At 32.3% G+C, this 22,092-nt stretch overlaps 6 protein-coding genes across 11 annotated transcripts; 2 read left to right on the top strand and 4 right to left on the bottom strand.

Moving 5' to 3' along the window:
- Window positions 1–59: 59 nt before the first annotated feature.
- Rad60 (DNA repair protein Rad60) lies at window positions 60–3,377 on the top strand. 3 transcript variants are annotated; one of them, XM_076624285.1, is made up of 7 exons: window positions 60–1,023; window positions 1,579–1,635; window positions 1,740–1,824; window positions 1,970–2,087; window positions 2,190–2,399; window positions 2,548–2,692; window positions 2,787–3,377. In XM_076624285.1, the coding sequence occupies exons 2-7, from the start codon at window positions 1,605–1,607 to the stop codon at window positions 3,074–3,076; spliced, it is 879 nt and encodes a 292-aa protein (XP_076480400.1). In that variant the 5' UTR covers window positions 60–1,023; window positions 1,579–1,604; the 3' UTR covers window positions 3,077–3,377. The 3 variants fall into 3 exon arrangements, with proteins under 3 accessions (XP_076480400.1, XP_033188963.2, XP_033188962.2); XM_033333072.2 differs by lacking the exon at window positions 60–1,023 and adding an exon at window positions 1,251–1,474; XM_033333071.2 differs by lacking the exon at window positions 60–1,023 and having other exon boundaries at window positions 1,251–1,635.
- On the bottom strand, window positions 3,175–5,698 carry Hinfp (Histone H4 transcription factor). The gene is made up of 5 exons (XM_033333069.2): window positions 5,219–5,698; window positions 4,677–5,013; window positions 4,120–4,435; window positions 3,672–3,969; window positions 3,175–3,590 (listed from the first exon to the last, which is right to left on the bottom strand). The coding sequence occupies exons 1-5, from the start codon at window positions 5,696–5,698 to the stop codon at window positions 3,363–3,365; spliced, it is 1,659 nt and encodes a 552-aa protein (XP_033188960.1). The 3' UTR covers window positions 3,175–3,362.
- Window positions 5,699–5,896: 198 nt separating this feature from the next.
- Window positions 5,897–8,373, top strand: LOC117156227 (5-taurinomethyluridine-[tRNA] synthase subunit GTPB3, mitochondrial). 2 transcript variants are annotated; one of them, XM_076624283.1, is made up of 5 exons: window positions 5,897–5,977; window positions 6,646–6,819; window positions 6,923–7,143; window positions 7,249–7,961; window positions 8,113–8,373. In XM_076624283.1, exons 2-5 carry the CDS (start codon window positions 6,714–6,716, stop codon window positions 8,351–8,353), a joined length of 1,281 nt encoding a protein of 426 aa, XP_076480398.1. In that variant the 5' UTR covers window positions 5,897–5,977; window positions 6,646–6,713; the 3' UTR covers window positions 8,354–8,373. The 2 variants fall into 2 exon arrangements, with proteins under 2 accessions (XP_076480398.1, XP_033188961.1); XM_033333070.2 differs by lacking the exon at window positions 5,897–5,977 and adding an exon at window positions 6,048–6,186.
- Window positions 8,374–8,420: 47 nt separating this feature from the next.
- On the bottom strand, window positions 8,421–10,284 carry LOC117156230 (TP53-regulated inhibitor of apoptosis 1). 2 transcript variants are annotated; one of them, XM_033333076.2, is made up of 3 exons: window positions 10,150–10,284; window positions 9,622–9,851; window positions 8,421–8,599 (listed from the first exon to the last, which is right to left on the bottom strand). In XM_033333076.2, exons 2-3 carry the CDS (start codon window positions 9,766–9,768, stop codon window positions 8,513–8,515), a joined length of 234 nt encoding a protein of 77 aa, XP_033188967.1. In that variant the 5' UTR covers window positions 9,769–9,851; window positions 10,150–10,284; the 3' UTR covers window positions 8,421–8,512. The 2 variants fall into 2 exon arrangements, with proteins under 2 accessions (XP_033188967.1, XP_033188968.1); XM_033333077.2 differs by lacking the exon at window positions 10,150–10,284 and adding an exon at window positions 9,054–9,395 and having other exon boundaries at window positions 9,681–9,821.
- A 561-nt stretch (window positions 10,285–10,845) lies between these two features.
- cN-IIIB (cytosolic 5'-nucleotidase IIIB) lies at window positions 10,846–14,170 on the bottom strand. Of its 2 annotated transcripts, none has more exons than XM_033333074.2 (6): window positions 14,032–14,170; window positions 12,138–12,236; window positions 11,933–12,002; window positions 11,453–11,805; window positions 11,110–11,340; window positions 10,846–10,985 (listed from the first exon to the last, which is right to left on the bottom strand). In XM_033333074.2, exons 1-6 carry the CDS (start codon window positions 14,056–14,058, stop codon window positions 10,884–10,886), a joined length of 882 nt encoding a protein of 293 aa, XP_033188965.1. In that variant the 5' UTR covers window positions 14,059–14,170; the 3' UTR covers window positions 10,846–10,883. The 2 variants fall into 2 exon arrangements, with proteins under 2 accessions (XP_033188965.1, XP_076480401.1); XM_076624286.1 differs by lacking the exon at window positions 14,032–14,170 and adding an exon at window positions 13,665–13,811.
- A 1,755-nt stretch (window positions 14,171–15,925) lies between these two features.
- On the bottom strand, window positions 15,926–21,335 carry nvd (cholesterol 7-desaturase nvd). The gene is made up of 6 exons (XM_033333165.2): window positions 20,284–21,335; window positions 19,141–19,325; window positions 18,147–18,313; window positions 17,842–18,020; window positions 16,560–16,940; window positions 15,926–16,301 (listed from the first exon to the last, which is right to left on the bottom strand). The coding sequence occupies exons 1-6, from the start codon at window positions 20,371–20,373 to the stop codon at window positions 16,065–16,067; spliced, it is 1,239 nt and encodes a 412-aa protein (XP_033189056.1). The 5' UTR covers window positions 20,374–21,335; the 3' UTR covers window positions 15,926–16,064.
- Window positions 21,336–22,092: the final 757 nt, after the last annotated feature.

The following is a 22,092-nucleotide window of genomic DNA, read 5'->3' as shown; positions in this document are numbered from 1 at the left end:
ACGGACCACGGACCACGGGTGGAACCGTCGTTCACTTACGTCACAAGTTACGCACCAATCGCAATGGCCTGTATCAACGAAAGAAAGAGAGGGAATATTTATGAGCGACGATAGTCTTCGTTTAAATGTTTAAATAGTATAAATTAAAGCAATTATTGATAAATATATTTGCCAATCAATTGAAATGTATTTGTACTAGATACTTAATTTGGACTATAACTTGAATAGAAATGAATCTCATTGTTTGACGTATAATTAAATGTACAGGGTGTTTCAGTATTAGGGTGTTTCAGATGGTACAGGCAAAGTGGGGTTATTCTTTATAAAAGAATAAGAACAAAATATATAGAACGAAGTACATAGAATGAAATTTTTTTCATTTAAGGCTTCGTTTTCGAGAAATTGAAGATTGAATATTTATCAAGTATACTTGAACTTTGTTAATTTCGAACCGGATTGAATCGAATAATAGATGAAAAATAATTGTATCGGTAAAAGTAAGTAAAAAATGTAACGTAAAATTTTGTCATAGGACGTTCCATTTTTGAGAAAATAAAAATTCAAAATTAATCAAGCGTGCGTGTATCAAACTATTTTCTTGAAAACGAGGCCTTAAACGGAAAAATTTTATTCAACATTTTTCACTTATTTTCGCATGTATGATAACCTTCTGCTGATTGTTTAGTTCAATTACCAGTTGGTACTGGTAGCCAAATTCACATATGCTATTTTTAAATTTGATTAAATTTGATTTTCTCGAGGATGAAAAACCTTTATTCGATATTCTCGACTTGTTTTTTCATGTGGAATCATCTCTACTTCATTCGAACCATCTGGCTATCATCAATACCCTGTAATACGTTTAATACGTTTGAGTATTATTAAATTAGAAGCAACGTAGTGTTTTTAAGACTGTATTAGTATGTTACACAAAAGTGAATTTTAATGAAAAATTTGGAAACGGTCGTATCAGATTTATTTACCTCCCTTATTACATTCGAAATTTGAATTTTAAAGAATACTGTGAGTACCGAAGTTGTATAGTCTTGAAATATTGTAAATCAATGATGGTTAATGATAAGAAATATTGTAATTAATGAATAATAAACATTTTTTTATTTAGCTATCGAGTTTTACATTCATTTTTATATGATTTTATAAACATTGTAACATATAGTATTCTTTATTGTATATGTAACTTGCAGTAAACAGATCAATTAAATCGTGCCGTTCTATGAAGATGGCACTGCAATCACAATTTAAAATACAATTTAGAATAGGAAAAGTTCGTGATATCGAAGAAAAACCCATTTATTCTGTTCCAATATGCATTATTCATTTGAATTCTTTAAATAGTAATGTTGTTACTTAAATTTCGTTTCCTTCTTGACATAGTGCATAGAAAACATTGTGTAACTGAAAGTGTACGAAAAGTAATACTTTCGTTAAATATCTAACCCTCTTTTACTGTGAGGTAAAGGAATGTCGGAGTAAAAGTTGTACTATTCCAATTCACTTTCCTCTTTACATCATAATATTGTTAACAATATTGGACAATAATGGAAACATTTCAATTAGGAAGTTCATCCGACGATGATGATGATATGTACTTAAATTCTGTTGCAAAGTTAAATGGTACGTATATAATAATTATTGATATTATTGTTAGTAATGTTTTTAAATTATTAATTTACGGTATAACATAAAAACAGATGATATAATTAAAAATTGACGTATAGCCTTAAGGAGAAAGCCGCAACTACCACGACATAACGACCAAAAGGGGGAGGATGAGAAGAAGAAGGTGCAAAAAAATAACAAAAAGTTGGTGCACATCTAATACATATGAAGTTCATAACAAATTAGTTTTTATGATTAGCTTTATAATTAAAAATTACATGTATTATACACCGTTAATACCTTTTCGCTATAATCTTATGCTAACTTGAAGTTTCCTATTACCTTACAGAATTCTAGAAGACTCCAACAAAATTAGGACAACAAGAAAAGTAGAAAAACAAAAAGCAAATCGTAATACAAGAGGTAAAAGAAACACTACTAGTCATCAATCGGCAAGACAAAGACAAGTAAACAATTAGAGACAAACGCTCTTTTCATGAACCCATGGAATTATTAATCCAATTAATTGAAATATGTTGTATATCCAATTTCGTTGCTGTTCTTTTTAGAAAAGAAATGCATGGCAGACTGACAATGAGGCAGATTCAGATCTAGAAATCGTTTCTATAGAAGGAAAACCAAAATCACCTGAAAATGATTTATTTGTAATTGAAAGTGGTACACAAGAGAATTCACATTCTAGTGAGACTGAGAATTATGAAATAAACATTAAAATCCTTTGGCGATCAAAGGACATACATCGTTTGAATATTTGTAAGGTACGTAATCAAAATGTAATTACATATATTTCATAATCATATTTATGAAATTATTACAATTATGCCACACTAATTAAGTATTTAAAAAACTATTAATTTTATTGTTTACCTCTTTATTTCGAAAATAAAAATGTTTCCATTGTTTTAGAATGAAAACTTTCGACAAATTTTTGAATATTTTGCTAATTTAGAACAAGTATCTGTAGATGAAATTTTAATAACAAAAAAAGATGTAACTATTAAACGAACTGATACACCAGCATCCATAAATTTGTCTGTGATAGACATACTCGGTAAATTATTCATTGCCACTTTGATCTTCTTCGCACAAAGTTATAGTTTCTTCTAACGTTTTTTTCAAATAAAAATAGAAAAAAATGTTTACAGAGGGAGGCATTGTTAAGGGGGACAGTACAGACACTATGCCTCGAAAAGACACGAACAATGAAAACGTTTGTGCAATAAAAATACAAACAACAGGCAAGAAAAATCTAACTGTTTCTGTTAAACGAGATAATGATTTTAAAGTTTTATTAGAGAAATGTGCTAAAAAATTTGATGTCGAGGAATCAAAAATTAAACTGTATTTTGATGGTGAATTAATTGCGGCTACAGATACACCCGCTTCATTAGATATAGAAGACGAAGCTTGTTTTGATCTTCGATTATCTTCCTAGTTTATAAGAGACTTATTTATAACAAAACATATTTGATATATTTATTTAAAATGAAATTATAATTATATGTCTCATACGAAAGAAATTAAGTACATCGGTCCAAATTGATCGATTTATAAACTTTTTATGGGACATACATAAAGTATTAATTAATAATAATTATGAAAGAGAAACAATATAAAATACAAAAGAATATAAAAATCATTACCAATTTATAATAAATATATAAAATTTTGTTCCTGTTGGATTTTAATAAAAAATTGTACGAATCAATTGTGAAATAAATTTATGTTAAAATTAATGGTGATCCTTCGGTGGGTGGCAATTCCATAGTTTCTTGCGCTTCCACAACTCTACTTCTAATTATATTTCCCTCGGCATCAGTTTCATCGATCGTTATCAGAATATTCGATATCACTGGCATAGATTTTCCTTCGTCATTTTTCTCCCCTGACATTTCTTGCACTTCGTTATCTTCATTTTCCTCTTCATTTTCATCCAAATCTTCAAAAACCTAATAGATAAAACATAACATTTTCGAACATCAAGCTCTTTTACAACTATTTATAAACTTTATTGCAAACAACCATATTACCTGAATTTGAGGCACACTGGCATCTTTATTTAATTTGATTTTAAATTTTTTATTTTGCAATTTTAGGTGGTTAATAGAAGGATTTGTTTCTTCTTCAACAGCTTCATATCTGAACATTTGTAATCTGTAACATCCATCTTCATCGTGACTGTATTGGAATCGTGTATGACCACTAGGTAATTGCAATTGATGCGTCTCAATTAAATGTCTCGTTAGTCTATAGCTTTTTCTATATTTTACTGGACATTCATGACAGCAATACCATCGCACCTGCATAGTGTGAACTCGTTCGATGTGCCTTAAAATATAAATTTATCGCCATGAAGAAACTGAAGTTTTTCCCTTTCTTTTCTCTTTCTCTCTTTTTCTCGAACAATCAAAATGAAATACATTAAAATTTGTTCGGCCCTTTTTATTTGAATTTCCAGGAAATAAATTGTTCCAGTACCTATCAAGAGTATATGCGCCCTTGCATTTATATTGGCATCCTTCAAAATGGCACGAAAAGTTAGGTCCTTTTGTGTGAACTGTCATGTGTGTATCTAGATCCTGTTGAGATTTGGCAGCATGATTGCAGAGCTGACAAGGGAAACTCCTGGTAGAGACATGCCGATATCTAACATGTTTGGCTAAATTGGCTGGTGAGTCACAACTCATATCACAAAGTGTGCATTTATAATTGAAAACATGCATTCGCATATGATCTCTCAAAATTCCTTCAGTTGGATAAAACTTATTACAATGGGAGCACTGGAATCCCTGAACTAATATAATAATTAAAGTAAGTTATTTTTATAAATGTGACACTTAGCAAAATAAGTTATTATATTAAAAATATATTATTATATTATATTAAAATGACCATATCTATTTGCATATCAAATTTCTGACAAATATTTGTAATTAACTGGCTTAATGATCCTCTACAATTGAAAATACTATACATAATATCTGGATAGACTGTGATAGTTATAGGAATTGTTTAACGGAAATTCTTTATCTTACCATCAATTGGAATTTGCCGTTTGCAATGTATATGGAATTTTGTATTGGAAGCAAAAGTAGCACCACAATCAGGGCAAGCAACGATCTTTTCTTTTGTATGATGCCTGATATGATTCCTCAATTTGTATAAATTGGGATATAAGCTGCCACAACCTGTCCACTTACATTTTACACCTCCTTCAATTTTATTACCTCTAGGGCCTTCCTCGATGTGAACAGCCACATGATACAAATATAACTGATAATTTCTGAAGTGTTTCAGACATTCTTCCCAACGGCAAAGAAGTGGCGCTGGAAGATCCACAACATTTTTCCATTCGGGATCTCTACGACATTTCTGAAATATTAAGATTATAAATCCCGCAAATATTTTTATATCTCTATTTAATTTTTAAAGAAAACTTATACAATTTTTTATTAAAATAATATTTATAGCGAGCAAATAATTATAATATAGAATCGTAGAATAAAAATTATGAAATAAAATGGTTAATTAAAATTAATGGTCACTTATAATTTACTACTAGTAGATAACTTCTTACAGGTAATTTAATTCTGGTGCGAACATTTGATCCGATACATTTCAATTTAGTATGATAGGCATGGTAATTAACATGCCTAGAGATCTCATCGGGATCATCACTCTCATACAAACAGCCAGTCCATTGACATATGTAAACACCGATTTCTTTCTCATTGGTCCGCGTATTTAAATCAGACACGTGCGTGGCCACGTGATTTACGAATCTCTCGACGTGATTGGTTTCATATTTACAGCTCGTCCATTCACATGATAGATGATAAATTTCACGTTTCAGCGGGAAACCAACCCTTCTTTTTGTTCCACATTCTGATACGGAATCAAACTCGGAATCAGTATTATAACTATCGTCGTCGTCTGCATGTCTTCTCTTACATTGCGGTTCATCTGTATATGTAAAATTTTTTTGCAATTCTACCCAATCGTTACACCATTTCTGTATATCTTTACTAGTGATTAGTTTCTTTCCAAATTCTGCCATTTTGTCTTAATTTACACTTTAATATTCATATCGTAAACTTGTTTCATATAACACATACAATTTTTATTTTCTGCATTGCTATAAAAGCTTATTAAAACTTATCACGAAATGTCAAACACTTAAAAAGTGCGTTAATGTAGATAAAATATTCGGTATCCTGATTAAACCGAACCTTTTCAATTAATCGTTAACTTCCATCTTACATTCCCCTCATCAATGGTCGTGCTCAATACTTGTGCTTAAATACCTAACCTGATTCTAAGCCAATGTAAAATAAATGTAAAAAAAAAACGTCGTATTAAATTTATGAAAGTTTGTTACTGTTTATATATTGTGCACACAAATGTTACGAATACTTTAAAATAAAAACATTTGAAAGTTAACTACCAGCTCGAAGAAAATGAGACGCAGAATTTTTGTTCCACTAATTTTACTGCAAAGACACTTTTGTGAATATAGATCCTCTACGATCTATGCACTTTCTTCCGGTTGTTACACTTTCTTCTATATTTCTAGCATTGCTCAAATTTTTATAAAATCGATGCATTTATTATATAGAAATTTTCATTTGATAGCTGTGCACTTCAACACTGCTTTTTATCAGATGGAACATTTAGCATTCCGCCAATTTTAACTGCGCATGCGTCTTGCAGTCACAAATTTAAACATTTAAAGTACTTTGTGTTTAACTATAAATTCCAATGTGAAAATGAATACGAATTAAATGAAATTATTATTTACAATTTGACATACAATATAACTGAAAAGATATTAATTATGTCTATATATTTATGTTTTTATTTAATTAAAAAAATTTATTTTCTTGAAGTGAATTATATTTAATTTACAGTAATAGTTCTGTTCTATCGCATTCACTATACTTTAATTTAACTACTTTAATTTATGAAACGATTCATTAAATGATAAATGCTTTTTTTGTATTAAAGGATATGGTAAATGCGGCGTAGCAGTAATTCGTGTTTCAGGACCAGAAGCATTAGTAGCATTGGAAAAAATGACAAAAATATCTTCTCCAAAACCTAGAACAGCCTTCTTAAGAAAGATTCATGATCCTCAGACAAAAGAAGTTTTAGATAAGGGTCTATGCCTTTGGTTTCCAGGTAATGTGATTCAGTGTTTAATTCAAACGAGTGTCTGTCGAAATTATGTATTGAAAATAAATAGTATAAAAAACTCATGTATTCGATGAATAATGAATTTCAGGACCCAAATCATTTACTGGAGAGGATTGCGCAGAATTTCACGTTCACGGTGGTCCAGCGGTAGTGACATCAATTTTAAATGCACTTTCAAAGTTACGTTTTCATCTAGCACTTCCCGGAGAATTCACAAAGAGGGCATTTTTAAATGGAAAGATAGATTTAACTGAAGCGGAGGGTATAGGGGATTTAATTGAAGCAGAAACTGAAAAACAACGTCAGCAGGTACAAATGAAATTACTGTAATATCCTTCTGAAAGAATACTTTTTAATCACCTTGTAGCACTAGAATTTACTATGTTATAACATTTCCTATTGTAACTTTAACAGGCCTCTAATCAAGCAAGTGGTTCCCTCCGTCGTCTCTATGATTCTTGGCGTATTACGCTTTTAAATGTTCTTGCCAATTTAGAAGCTTATGTTGATTTCTCTGAAGAGCACAGTGTAACATCAAATGTGTTAGAAGATGCTAATACTGTTGTGCAAACATTATATACAGAAATTCGGCAACATCTTTCTGATGGAAGAAAAGGGGAAATTTTACGCACTGGGGTACACGTAGCAATTCTTGGGGAGCCTAATGTTGGCAAAAGTAGTCTTCTAAACCTTCTTTCTAGAAAAGATGCAGCAATTGTTACATCTTCACCGGGAACAACGAGAGATGTTATAGAGTTAACAACAAATATTTGTGGATATCCAATGATTCTTGCAGATACTGCAGGAATCAGGAATAATCCGGAGAATGAAATAGAAGTGGAGGGTATTAGAAAGGCAAAAGAATACTCAAAAGAAGCAGATTTTGTTATATGTTTAATTAGTGCGGAAAATAATATAAAAACTTCTGTAGGAATGTTTTTAGAACAGTATAAAAATTATTTGGGAATAGATAAAAAGAGGGTTCTTGCTGTACTAAATAAAATAGACTTACTTAAAGAAGAAGAAAAAGAAAGATGGAGGCAGCAAAATGTTGTTCCTATATCATGTAAGACGCAAGAAGGTTTAGAAGAGCTTACGAACGCATTAGGAAAGTGTTTCGAGGAATTGTGAGTATTTTATTTTTGTAATATTGAAAACCAAGTAATATAATAAATTACACGAATAAATGTAATTACTGTAATAAGTACAATTTAAACAGTATTTCGTTCAAATAAAACATTTCTATTTTATTGCATTAATCTATATTTTTAATTTCAGGTGCGGAGATCCATCTCGAGAAAATCCTGTAATCAGTCATGCACGATATAGAAATCATTTATTGCATGTCTCAGATTGTCTTGAACTGTATTTAGAAAGAACTGTAGTACCAACTTATGACACGGCTATATCCTTACAGGATATTAGAGACGCAGCAAGAGAACTTGGCAAAATTACCGGTGCTATCAGTAATGAAGAAGTCTTAGATATTATCTTTAAAAACTTTTGTATAGGCAAATAAAAACCTATTTGAACATTGATGTTCATATTTGTGCTTATTGATGATAATGAGAACACAATTGCGTAAATTGTTTTATGATAAAAATAATGATTTATTTAAATATATATATAACACATCCATAAGAAAAATTAAGAGAAAATCCTATTAAAATCATAATTGTCAATTTTCAGTTTTCTTCTCTTGTTCTGTTCCCAAATGAGCTACATTCACTTCGTCCAGATTTATGTTCTGATCTTTCATGGCTTGCTGAAACATAATTATAATGAATAAAGTACACCCTATAAATTGTAACAATACAATTGTTTTCTAACGAAATATTAAGTAATAAAAAATTCGTTTCAAAAAATTTAGAAATAGCAACATAGAATTTGAGCATAATAAATTCATATTAATTTCATCAAATTCCAAAAGTAATTAGTAGTAATGATATTATTTTTTATGTTATTGAAAGTCCAATAAAATTTAAGTTTTATCAAGGCATAAAAATGATTAATTTTGACTGGTTAATCTTAAAAATTGTTTACAAAGTTCATGATTCTGAAATATAAATGTTAGATTCTATATAATTGTTCGCGTTCTCAAGTGATTTCTTTCTAATCGTATATTTAGCTCTTTCATAATCAAATAGGCACAATAATAAGCTAACAAAAGTAAGGTTAGAAATTCAAAAATTCAAGTTTCTTATAACATTTTAACTTACCGCTACACATTTGGTATAAACTTTAAGTAAAGGTGCACATTCACTATCGTCATTGATTCCATGCAGAAATTTCTCAGAGAACCAATCATTAAAACAACGATCGTACTTTTCTTTCAATTCTTTGCAAGCCTCCATAATATATTCTTATTTAAATTATCAATTAAAAAATTAATGGATTAAATCATGGCCGATTCTGATAATTTTGTTTAGTTATTCATACAGAAAAAGAGGAAAATTGTGCAATCCGCATGTTCAAACTTGTACATTGCTTTAATTCATGATTACTGTCCATACAGCACAGAGGCTACTTTATCTCAGACATCTTTTATGAGATTTTAAGGTCTGGTTTAAAAGAGAAACAAAAACGGAAAATGTACGTACAATCACACGATGTTAATAATTATTTTGTATTTCAGTTTATCGAATGTTTGCAGAATCATAAGTTCATTTTCACAAAATTTTGTAAAGAATATAACTCTCAAGAAATCGCATTCATATTTCAGTTTCATAACATTTTAATGTTTAGATTTTAAAAACGGTGAATTTAGGAAGATATTAATTTGGTTACCTGAAGGCATTGATTGTACAATTTAAAATGATTCGAACACATTGAATCGTCTAAATCACCTTTAAGAAATTTTTCGGAAAACCAAAGTTTGAAACACCCATCATAGTCCTTTTTAAGATTATTACAAGCTTCTGCTATACTGTTCATTTAATTTTTCAATTTATTACTAACTCTAGAATATAATTTTACGTAAGACAATTCCTCGTAATTTCTTCAGGGATTAATAATACCTATAAAAGAAATCTTAGATTTATTGGTTATAAATCAAATTAGAAAGGCAATTGAAATTAATTTATATTTATATAAATGCTCTTGACTCGATTTGCAATTTATTATCGAATTTAGGATATTTAATATCGATTAGAATCGATTAGTCGAATTGTATTTGTCGAAGATCGGAGTTATTTCACGATAAGTTGAGATTATATTTCAAGTTTTAAGTTTTATAAAATTCGTTGATATTGAGCATTACAATTCAGCATTCTAAAATAAGTTGTCTCGATTAAAAGCAATTTAGAAATAACTTACGCCAGAATACTTTTTGGAATGCAAAATTATCAAACTTCAATAAACGAGAGACACCAGTACTTTGTGGTTAGTAAGGAGCGTATTGAAGACTAATCATTGATCAACGGTTCTCAACTTACTTTTTCCTAAAATGTGCTAAAGTGTTATGAATTCGTGGTCCGTGTAGGGAATTTTATCATAATCATTAGCAACAATTGCATTTAATGTTATTTTTATTATTATATTTTGCAGAACAGAATTTCTTTCCTTTCTGCAATATAATAATAGCCATTATAAAGAAAAAGTTTTATGAATAAGTACATGTACGTACGTATACGTTCATTAATTTGACAAGTTTCACTAAAAATATCAATAGTGTAAAATTTTAGTACGGACCTGTTCGATTTTTAAACAAATTCTACGAAAATGTATTTATTCTACGAAAAATGTTATTTAGTCATTCTAACGAGATTATTGAAATTAATTTAGTAGTTTTTACTAGAAAATATATACATTATAAATATTTAACATTTAAAATCACGCTGGGAAACAATATTATCATTAAAATGATATCTTTTAATAAATTTCGTTAAACTGTTACAATTGAATTAAATAAATCATAATTAAACTATGGTGATTAGTTTCACTTAATGGGTGGGATACACATAAAACATAAATATTCACTTATATTAAGTGGAAGAGATACTTCATAAGTGATAAAAATTAGAAAATCACATTTAATTATTTGTTATATGTTATAACAATAGTCTTAATATATCGATCGGAACTTGCATCGTTTGATCATCGACCAAGACAATGTCAAATTTTTCCATAAATGAAGCTAGGCTGCTTTCAATCTGTAAAAGATCAACATTTCTATAGAATTCATGATCCTTCTGTAGATAAGTTCTAATTATAAGGCAAGACATACAACGATAATTATTTGTTATAAATAAACACGATGCAATACATAGTACTTACATTGTCATAAAGAAAACCAATTTTTAGTACAGCACGTGTATTCACCATTCCATCGACCATCGATGCATCTCCTATGGTATCACCCATTAAAAAAACATTTTTCCTTCCTTCAAGAACTTTAAAATAGTCTTGTTCTATTGCATGTTCGTTTTTATTGAAAACATGAATTAGTCTTTCATTTTGAAAGCCTGCCAATTTTCCATCTTTATATTTGAGAAAATTGGAGATTATCTAAAAATGAATATTATAACTCTGAATATATTCTTTCTGCCATTGTTACTACAAGTTTAGAAAAAGCAAAGAAGATAAAGCGATAGAGGAAATTGTATGTGTCAACTGTCACCTTTACATTATCAAATAGAACTCCTTGATTCTTTAATATAGCTTCGACGATATCTCCTAAACCAGCGCTAAAGACTAGTACTGGAATTTTAACAAAGTGCAGTTTTTTAAAAAATTCTTTAGTACCATCCCTTAAATGTGTTCCATAAATATTGCTTATTTCTGGTATTTCATCAGGAGTAAAAGGTATTCCTTTCAGTATTTCCTCTGCTGCTATCATCCATTCTCTCATTGCCTCTGTTTTTACTTCAATAGATAAATTAGGATCTATTTCGATCGGTCTGTATTTCTGATAAAGACGACTTGATTCCTTCGCATATATTTCTGGAAGTTGCTTGCACTTGCTAAAGATTCCTATTTTTTTTTTTTTTTCAAAATTACAAGGCAATAAATAAAAAGCTGTATTAAATTTTACTCTGTATAAATTTAATTAAGCCTTAATAGGTGATTACAATAAAATAATGTTTATAAATTTACATACCAAAACTACTGAGAACTTTTTTTCCATTGACGTGTTGTTTAGTTAATGTTAAGTCAAAATCGGTGACTATCTGAAAGCAGTATTTTCCAACAAATTTAAAATTATGTACACACGCGTAGATTGAAACTAGGAATGTATGCATAGAAATAAACAATAAGTAGCTGATACGAATAGAAATGAAAAAGTATTTTGAAAAAATGCATACCTGTAAAGAATTACATCCATCTGTCAACATTGTGTTTATTGTCCTTAATAGACGTCTTTTGTCCTTAATATGCACATGTTTTAGTTTCAGTGTTGGGAACTGTATTAAAAAGAGAAAATTTTAAGAATTACATCGAAATATATTTAAATTTAAATGTAATCTTGAACTTTAGTTAAAATTTTCTAATATCTATTATTAGATAAAATAGAAACGCATAGTTTATATGCAAAAAATATATAAGGCGCTATTGCGAAAGATATTTACATCGTCGTTCTTGCAATCATCATGAAATTGCTATTATTAGAGCGAATTATTTTTTAAAAATTATCTCATCATATTGTGACAAGTATCTGTCTGTCAAATTACGAATTTCCTTATTTTCTTTGAAACAGGATTGGAGAGAAATATTTTTGAATAAAAGAAGACCTCTTGAAAAATACATTTAACATTATTTATTTCATAATATTACATATATTTTGATATAAATAAAAAATCATGTTACAAAGAAGGCTCAATTATTAATCTCTTTTTGAAAATATATGTAAGTTGTTTGTATGTAAGTTGAAGTTTTATATATATATATATAAAAATGTATAAAATATAAAAGGTGGAATTAAAATAAAAAAAATATATTACATTTAAATATAATGATAATAGTAGTAGTAGTAGTAGTAGCAGTAGTAGCAGTAGTGGTAGTAGTAGTAGTCGTAGTAGTAGTAGTAGTAGGAGTAATAATAATAATAATAATAATAATAATAATAATAATAATAATAATAATAATAATAATAATAATAATAATAATAGTAATAATAATAATAATAATAGTAATAGTAATAATAATATAATAATAATAATATAATAATAATAATAATATAATAATAGTAATAATAGTAATAATAACAATAAAAATTTCTAACTCAACAACAGTTAATTATAAATTAAATATTACATAGGTTAGGTTACTAAAATCTTCCGACAGCGTAAAAGATCTTTTTGTATCATATGTCACACACTTGATTATAATTTAATAATTAATTAAATTGAAATAGATTATTGAATTTGCAAGTAAAGTGATCGTTGAAAATGTATAGTATACAATAAAGTTTATTATATAAGAGGTTAAGTTTGAATATTCTAGCATATATTACTTTATTTTCTTCGCTTGCTAACTTATTAATCATTATGTGAAATAATATACCACGTATAAATTTGAATTTAAAATTTAATGTCTTTCGTTATGTTTTTATCAATTTTATCTATACGTCTATAAGGTTTTTAATACTAGAATAACAGATTGTTAATATGTAAAGAGGATACTGATTAATATCATAAAAAAAGATAGACATATTTAGGCACTTTATTTATTAGTTAAATGTAAAGATTAGTATTTCGATCGATATAGCACATCTTTTCTATAGAAAAACACGAGTTGTTAAAAGTTAATATTGTTAGACACAGATTATTATTCGTAGCTATCAATTTATTTTGAACATGTTTCCTGCATCAATATGTAATGAGTATATTTACTTTTTCTATTACGTAATTTTATGACAGTATCACATTGGATTTTATATGTTTTTCTATTTTTTAGACGAATTATAATTCTAATGAAATGTGAGAAATCGATAATAACTAAAATAAACTATGTTACAGAATTATAAAGGAGATACAGTTATTTGCTTAACTAGATATTTTTACCATAGAGAGAGAAAGAGAGGGGGGGGGGGAGAGAGAGAGAGAGAAAGAGAAAGAGAGGGTTTAAATGATGAATAACAAAAAATTCTAATCCAAGTAAGGTTATGATTTAAGATAGCGAATGCGAAAATGTGGAAATGGTACAAGGTGAAATGCAATTGGCTAGAAGAAAAAGCCGCGACAAATTTAAATTACTTACATCATCCAGGTTTATTTCGGAAGTCATGCTCTTCTCTTGCGCGACGAGAAACGGAGTCTTTGTGTTCAGCAAGCTAACTGTTTTTCAGGCGTCGAAGAACCGCCACGCATCCAATTAACCAATCAGCTACGGCACGTGACCCGTGTTTCTATCACGTGATCTTATTTTCCTTCATTGAGCCTGGGCTAACTGTGGGAACTTTTAAACGATCGATCTAAGTCTAACAGGAGAACATAGTGAAGCGTCGATCATCGATCTTGACGAAATTCATAGATGATGTGATTCTTATAAAAATATTTGTCCATATTAAAGAAGTGAAAATCGTCTCCAAATTCTGTGCTGTAATATCTGTTTTGTCGAATATCTCGGAAACTACTGCAGATCGAGCGATTGTCTAAATCGATGAAATTAGTATTTCTCAATGACGAATTAGACGATATACGTTATTTTATAGAAGAATCCATTTGTTTAAATAATATGTTAAAAAGCAGCGTGTTTAGTTATTCCAGGTAAATGTTAAGAAGTCCTCTTGAATGTTTGTTTATAAATACTACGCTTATATGCACAAACTACAATTAGGATAAATTAGGCTGTCGATTTTTGGATTACAAAGAATTTGTTATATTTGAAATTTTCACGCTCGATGTGGAACGCGGAGTACTCGAGTTGTTCCTTGTTCGTATATATATGTGATAACTGTGAGAAAAAGTTTCTTTTATTGCTAGACACTGATTCTTGTTTTTAAGCAAACTCTAGATGAACGATCGATGTCAATGATTGAATATTATGTTCGCAATAGTGGTACTCCTTGGGAAAGTCAACATTGGCAATTACGCACAGCTATACAGTTTAGACAACAACGTCAGGAAAATGGTAAATTGCTACCTCCTTTATTTGTAGTAGCGGACAGTTAGGACCGCGTGCGCAGCAAATTATTCAAAGTGTCTAATATCATCGATGAAGCATTTATGCGAGGAAAATCGAATAAAGAACTTTTAGGGCATGGTTTGAAAGTGTATTTCTCAGTCCGTTAAACGTCGGATAGTGTAGTCCTCTTATTCGATTTATGGAGCGGATATGACGAAGAAATGACGATGAATACAATTCCGGAACGAAGGAAAAACGTTAAAATCTTGAGAAATACTAAAATGTATAACAAAACTTGTAGAACCGTTGGAACGTCTAGGTTTCGTATTTGGACAAATTTTGCAAGAAAGCTTTGGGATATAACGATTAATTTAAATCTCTATATCGATTTGTAACAGATAATTGTAATTAGCTATATAATAACGTAGTAATGTAAAAACGAAGTTTGAATTGAAACTTAAAGAACTGGACAAAGGGATTGAAAACTTGGGTGTGTTCTTTTGTAAATGACGTGAATTCGTCTAATTTCTTAATCGGTATTTATTAGTAAACTATTTATTGGTAAAATACCTTAAATTAAGTATTACCTGTTTCGTAATACTTAATTTAAGGTAAAACAATATCTAACTTAAATTCCATTTTTTGTCTTTTCTAATTATATTCCTAAAAGTAGGAATTTGCATAAATATCCGCGATCTACTTATTACAATAGTTCTACTCGAATAATGCTTATGGAAAGCTCATTCGTTCTTTATGAAGGAGAATATTTATATAGTATGTAGATATAATAATAATAATAATAATAATGATGATGATGATGATGATGATGATGATGATGTTGATGATGATGATGATGATGATGATGATGATGATGATGATGATGATGATGATGATGATGATGATGATGATAATAATAATAATAATAATATAATCATTCGTATATTTGATTTTCTTAGATTAAATACATTATACTTTGTAATTATTCTTAAGATATTTTTAACGTTATACGAATAAAATCAATGTTTATGTATAAAGATATCTTATTGCACTAAAATGTATTTATTTAATATAATCGCTAATATTATCGTTCTTACAATTATCAGAGATATGAAATTTAGCGGGCGTTATCAAAGATGTGAAAATGTTTTATAACAGGAATGGTATCGCTACCATTGTAAAGATTTGATAGCGGAATGATAACTTGGACTATGCTCCGAATAAAATTGGGCGTACCACCTGCGATAAGCGATTATACTTTTATCTTCTTTGACCAGGAGCGGTCGTTTCTCGAACTTCTTTCGATTCCAAATGGCTACGTCTCTTTCGAACATTAAACACTCTCCTAGGAATAACATACTAGCGTATGGACCAAGCAATGGTGGACAGTATAGTACGTGAGTCACCTGATGATACAAATAACAATTAGAAAGAAGACGGTACAGTTGTCGTATTACAAAGAACAATGGTTACCGGCAATCACCAACTATCTACTATCTACTATCGAAATTAATTTTTTTTCTTTTTTTCTAGAAAATAAGTTCGTTACCATCCTCTTTCAAGAGAATGTTATTTCTTGTACGAATTGTATATTACGAGGAGAAGCAAATGGCTAGATTTGACCGTGTTAAACGTATACTCGAGGCTTTAATTAAAATTAGAACCTTTTGTAAGAGGGGTTCCATCGGTGTCACCGTTTGGAAAATACACATGGATCCTAGAGAGCTGTGCATCATGAGTTCAACGTATCCTGGGCCGATTTGCTGAACGTTTACGTCCAATGGTAAAACTTGGAACTTCTCGAACAGAATCAGTCTGTGCCGTAAAGTCATGTATGCTCTGTGCCTTAAATTTTCACCATCCTGTTTCTCTGACTCGGTTCCGTTCGAGTTTTGAGATTCTAAGAAAGAATTATGCGGTGCCCAATTGACGTTCGTCCACGAATGACGAGCGAAAGCAGAGAAGATACGTGCAATTTTTGCAAATATCGCTGGTCCGTGCACCGCGCTCAGGTGTGCCGAATCGGCACCATTCTCCGCAACTTCCTATAAAAAATGTGATATTTATATGATAACGTTATAGGTTTTGTTTTTCCATCAGAATTCTACCTTCTAATGGATATTTTGTCACGTCAGATTCTAAGGTTAATACGATTTAACACAGGACATTCTCCTTTCGTAAGTTCCGTCTACTTAAATATTATTTGTAAGCAGTCGTATCAATGTAAAAATGATCTTCTTCTTATGGGTTATATTAATTGCGCTTTAGCTCGGGGATCAGGCTGCGCCCGTCTATGAAAATTCGTATTTTTATAAACACAACTAGAGAAATAGTTTATAGAGCTTGAGCGAAAATTTGTTTCGTCTACCGAACCTCGTTGCTTTTATACTCTGGATATATATGGCGCATTCTGTGCGTTTTTTCCACTCTTAAATTTCCTGTAAACGCTTAAAAATCCACAGTCTAGCGATGATATATAGTTACGAGTTCTTTACCTGTGCAAACCCGAAGCAACGATTCTTAGGATTCGTCATGGAGGCTGCAATCAAGGAGTCCAAGATCCATTTCCTATTTCAAATATCCATCAGCTTTACTTAACAGATATCTAAAAACAGGAAAAAGAAAAGAGAAGGATACTAAGAGATCGCCGTCGATCTAAACGTTAATGGCTACTTGGTTTCCTTGATTTTAGTTTCCATGATCGATCGAATTACCCCGATTATCCTTATTTATCTATCATCTCTAAATGTTATAGAGATACAACGTTAGATATTTTCTCGCAGAAGCATGTACAAACTATTCGAGCGGCACTAAACCTCTTCGAAGGAAAAAGCAAGATCCGAGCGTTTATCCGGGTCCGTTCGTTTTATCGCAAGATGGACCAACCACTTGTACAAAATGAAAAGGAAAGGACAAGGAAATTACACGCAAACTAATTGAACTGACCTGTATATGACAATTGATAAGAAACTCGTTTCGACCCTGATAACGCCATGTTCGGTTTAAAACGTGACTAATCGTTTGCGGCTGCCAGTGTGGTTCTAATCCCTCGGCGTGGTGCCAAACGAAGATGATCTCGTTAGCCTCGCAACTTTTCCAAGTTTTCGTTCTGGCAATATGTGGCACTAAAACGAAACGAACGACGATTATAATGGACGACGATTAAAAGCTAGCTGTATACCGATCGACGTTGGTCGTACGTTATAAGAGAGATAACGAACGATCGAAATCGAGGTGGTAAATCGGGTTACCTTTGTCAGCATAGGGGATGTAATCGCATTGTCCATCGGAACCGCGAAATAGCCAACCGTGAAAGGGACATTCCAAGCAATCACCCTTTACACGGCCACCCTCTGCCATATTCGCACCCAGATGAGGGCAATAAGCGTCTAAAATTCTCACCGTCCCATTATCTGTTCTTTAAACGTGTATAGATTGTTAAACGCCAATATCAACTATACACACGGTAGACATAGAGGTAGACATGCCGGAGATCGTGGTACGAGCCGAAAGGGGTTGTGATCCCTCGTGCAAAGTTGAGTTGGAAAACTGGCGGAGGTAGGGTAGCCGAGAGTCGGCCAGAGTAGGCTAGTTTCCTCGCACTTGGGTATCTAGGTGTGTGTTCGGTGGTTCGAAAGAAACCGAAAGGTGATTGAACATATAAAACGAGAATTTTTGACACGAGCATCCGCTTTCGAGGAAACGGGCTATCGAATTTCATTCGTCCGAGTCTCGTTACCTCTGTCAAGTGCGCACGTACTCGACGATACTTCACCCAAGTGCGATGAAACCCGTTCAACCGAGACTCTCGTTACCTCTCGAGTGCACGCGTACTGCATAGAACTTCATAGTGGCTAAGTGCGAAGAAACCCGTCCAATCGACTCTCATTGCCTCTCAAGTGCACACGTACTCGACGAAACTTTGTACATTTTCACGATTTTCTCAAAAAAAAAAAAAAAAAAAAAAAAAAAAAACCGAAACTTTTATCGGAAATCCTCGCTCTACGACATTTTTCCACTTACCTTTGCACTGATACTCTGGTCGTACCACGTTTTCCCTTTACTTTCCCATGCATATATAAATATCGACGAAAAAGGAGATTGCGCTTTTAACAATTTCTTACATCTATCGTAATATTTACATAAATTAATTTTACGTTAATTTTACGTTACGTTACGTTAATTAATTCTAGCCGAATATACGGTCGTTGGTATTTCTTCTTACAAATTAATTTATCAAAATACCTGAAGACGGCAAAATTCTGTCCGAGAGCAGCTACGTGTTTTACTTGACCCTTGTCCAATTGAGAACTCTCTAACAGGGCAAACCACCCGTTCGGATAAACCGGAGGAAGCTTACCCAATTTACGCTTTTTCGATTCCAAGTAATTGGCTAAAACTCTTTTGTTGTCACCTTCGAATCTTAGGTCCTGAAAAGATCAGAGCCAATTATCCGTGGAGCTTTTTTGTTAATAAAAAATTAATAATACATATAACGGTTTTTATTATTTTCAACAAAGTGGTAATTTTCATAAGTGGTAATTTTCATAAAGCGATAGTAACATCGATAAAATCATCGTTCGCTAAACTGAAGATTATGACGTGCAAAACATGGAAGCGTATCGCGTTTCCTTTTTGCGGATAGAAAGAATCGCTGATACGAAGAAAAAGGATATTCTTCTGGCGTCACGCGTAAAAAGAAATCTGCTTCTTCGTTTGTAAACATAATGTCATCGTGCTGCCTTCTGTACGCACCTGCGTTAAAAGTGTATGGATTCGGCTAATAGAAATACAAAAAGAGTGCGAGCGTCGACAAATTTTAGTAAATCTTCTTTTCCACTTTCACGTTTTCGAGGAATCAATATAGGCGTTAACGTTTCGCCGAAGGTAATTTTATCTTACTTATATACAACAAAAGAGTTATTAGCCCTTGATGCGTAGATAATAATACTTGACGATATCTATTTCTTATTCTTTATTAAATCGATAAAAGCAGGATACTTGGCGACGGTCGAAACATCGTGGTACGCGTAACTTTAAAACGTCGATTCAGTCTCGATCGAAATTTCATGGAAATTTCATGGAAATCCAACGTGGTTCTCTCTCTCTCTCTCTCTCTCTCTCTCTGTCTTTTCTTTTCACTTTTTCACATTCTTTTATAGAATAGAATTTACCGGCAGCTCGTCGTTATTTCATTTCAATTCGACGTCACGTAATTAATAATATTTTATTTCGATAATTTAACAAACTGCTGTAATTTCAATTACTCTGGAATCTCTTTTACAAACGGAAAATATCGATCGGTTTGAATTTGAACAGTGGCGAGAAGCGGAGTAAAAGATGCGATATAAGTAGGTAAACCGGGCAATGGTATCGAAGAGGACTCACCTTGATCCAGTTGATCTTGTACAAATAGGAAGCAAGGAGAATACCAAAAAGCAGAAGAAAAGCACCACCGAGGCTCCACCATCCGGCCATCGTTGTCTTCTTCACCCTCTGCCCCCGAACGAAGAAAAGCAAGTGCACTCTAAAAACTTGTCCCTCTGGAACACCTTCGGAACCACCTCTCTTATTCTCCTTGCTCACGCTTCTCCTCTTTCTCTCTTTCTTTTCTCCTTTCCTTTTCCACTGCCACTCGGCGGCCTCTTCTCTTTTTCCTTCCTTCCTTTTTCCTCTCCTCCGGCCTTCTTTCTCGGCACCTCGTTTTCCTCTTCTTTCTCTTCTTTCGCTCCTCACCACTCTCTCTTCCTTCCTTCCTTTCTCCTCCCTCTTGCTCTTCTACCTTTTCTCCCTTCTTTCTTTTCTTCCTCTTCCACTAATCCCGCTCTTCGTCGCGTTGCTCTTATTTTTTCTCCTCCCTCCCCCTTCTTTTAATATTTTTCTACACCTGTTCCGTCTTGTACACTTGTCTTTCGAACTTTGTTATGTTTTCGAACCTCCGCTCCTGCATTCGTAATTCTTTGGCCGCTCGTCGATCTTCAGCCGTTCTCAAATTTGCCGATCGCAAAACGAAAAGGAAAAGGAAGAGAAAAAAAAAGAAGAAAAGGGAGAAAAACCGATAGGAACGAGATATCACCTCTGTCGATTCCAGTTCACTCGATCTCTTCTCTTCTTCGTTATTTCTTATCCTCCATACTTGTTAGTCACGCGAACTTATTCTCTTCTTCTATTTTCTTCTTTCTCACGCGCGTCCCTCTCGTTAACGGCCTCTTAACTCTTCTCGTTTCGTACAATGTATCGGTCGTCGCGTTCCCTTGGCTCGTAGTACGATTCCGTAGTACGAGTATCAGGTTTAACTAACTCGACGTCTAACGCGAATGGTAATCGTGTCCGATCTCCGAGTATAGGTAGTTAGAACGAAGGGGACGATAGTTTGATAGAATTGGAAAAAGCGAAGAGGCGCGCACGAGGGTCTACCAGACAGACGGATTCCGAACCCTCGATCGTTTTTCGAACGACTGAGCCACTTCGTCCTTAGACGGAGCCTTTTATACCTTTCCGAGGTGTACCAACGTCTCCGACAGTGTCTATTGCGGAGGACCCATCGACCTTTCATCGGTCACATCTTCCATTATCACTCGAATAGAATATCTTTCTCCGGGAAAAGTTTATTTCAACCGTGAACGATCGATCTTCCGTAAAAAAAATCGACAAACTAATTGCACCTCGCCATCTATGTTTTTCTTACGATCCGTTCGATTTTTCGGATTCTCGTTATGCACGAATTCTTGCGCCGATCGTTCCCACTTAAATACCGCTTATTCGTTAGATTTCCTACTACTAATTTCCTGTTACGTACGTTTGCGTTTCTTCGAACAAGTACGTACATCGTGATAGAAGAAAATATATTCAACGACTTTCGACGAGATCATTTTTATCGTTTACGATCGATTATTAAATTGTAACGTGTTTCGTTTTACGATAGAGGCTATATCGCAATGGCGCTTATGAAATGTAATACATAACGCATCGTGGCTATTCAAATGTCGAGGAATATTTGTCAGTCAGAAATCGTATACCTGGCCTTTCCAGCGAATGTCGATCGAGCCCCGATCACATCGGTTACCACATTTTTCCGCTTAGAATTATGTACAGCCACGACCGATTTCCAAGTCCTTGTTGCATATCTTTTCTTCTATCGCGAATCGTTCTGTTTCTGCTTACCCTCCTTGTCTTTTCTTTCCCAGGTTTCGTTTT

This window comes from Bombus vancouverensis, chromosome 14, assembly GCF_051014615.1.
Source record: "Bombus vancouverensis nearcticus chromosome 14, iyBomVanc1_principal, whole genome shotgun sequence".
Classification (NCBI taxonomy): Eukaryota; Metazoa; Arthropoda; class Insecta; order Hymenoptera; family Apidae; genus Bombus; species Bombus vancouverensis.
The sequence above is the reverse complement of the archived record's forward strand: the minus strand, read 5'-3'. Positions and strand labels throughout refer to the sequence as shown.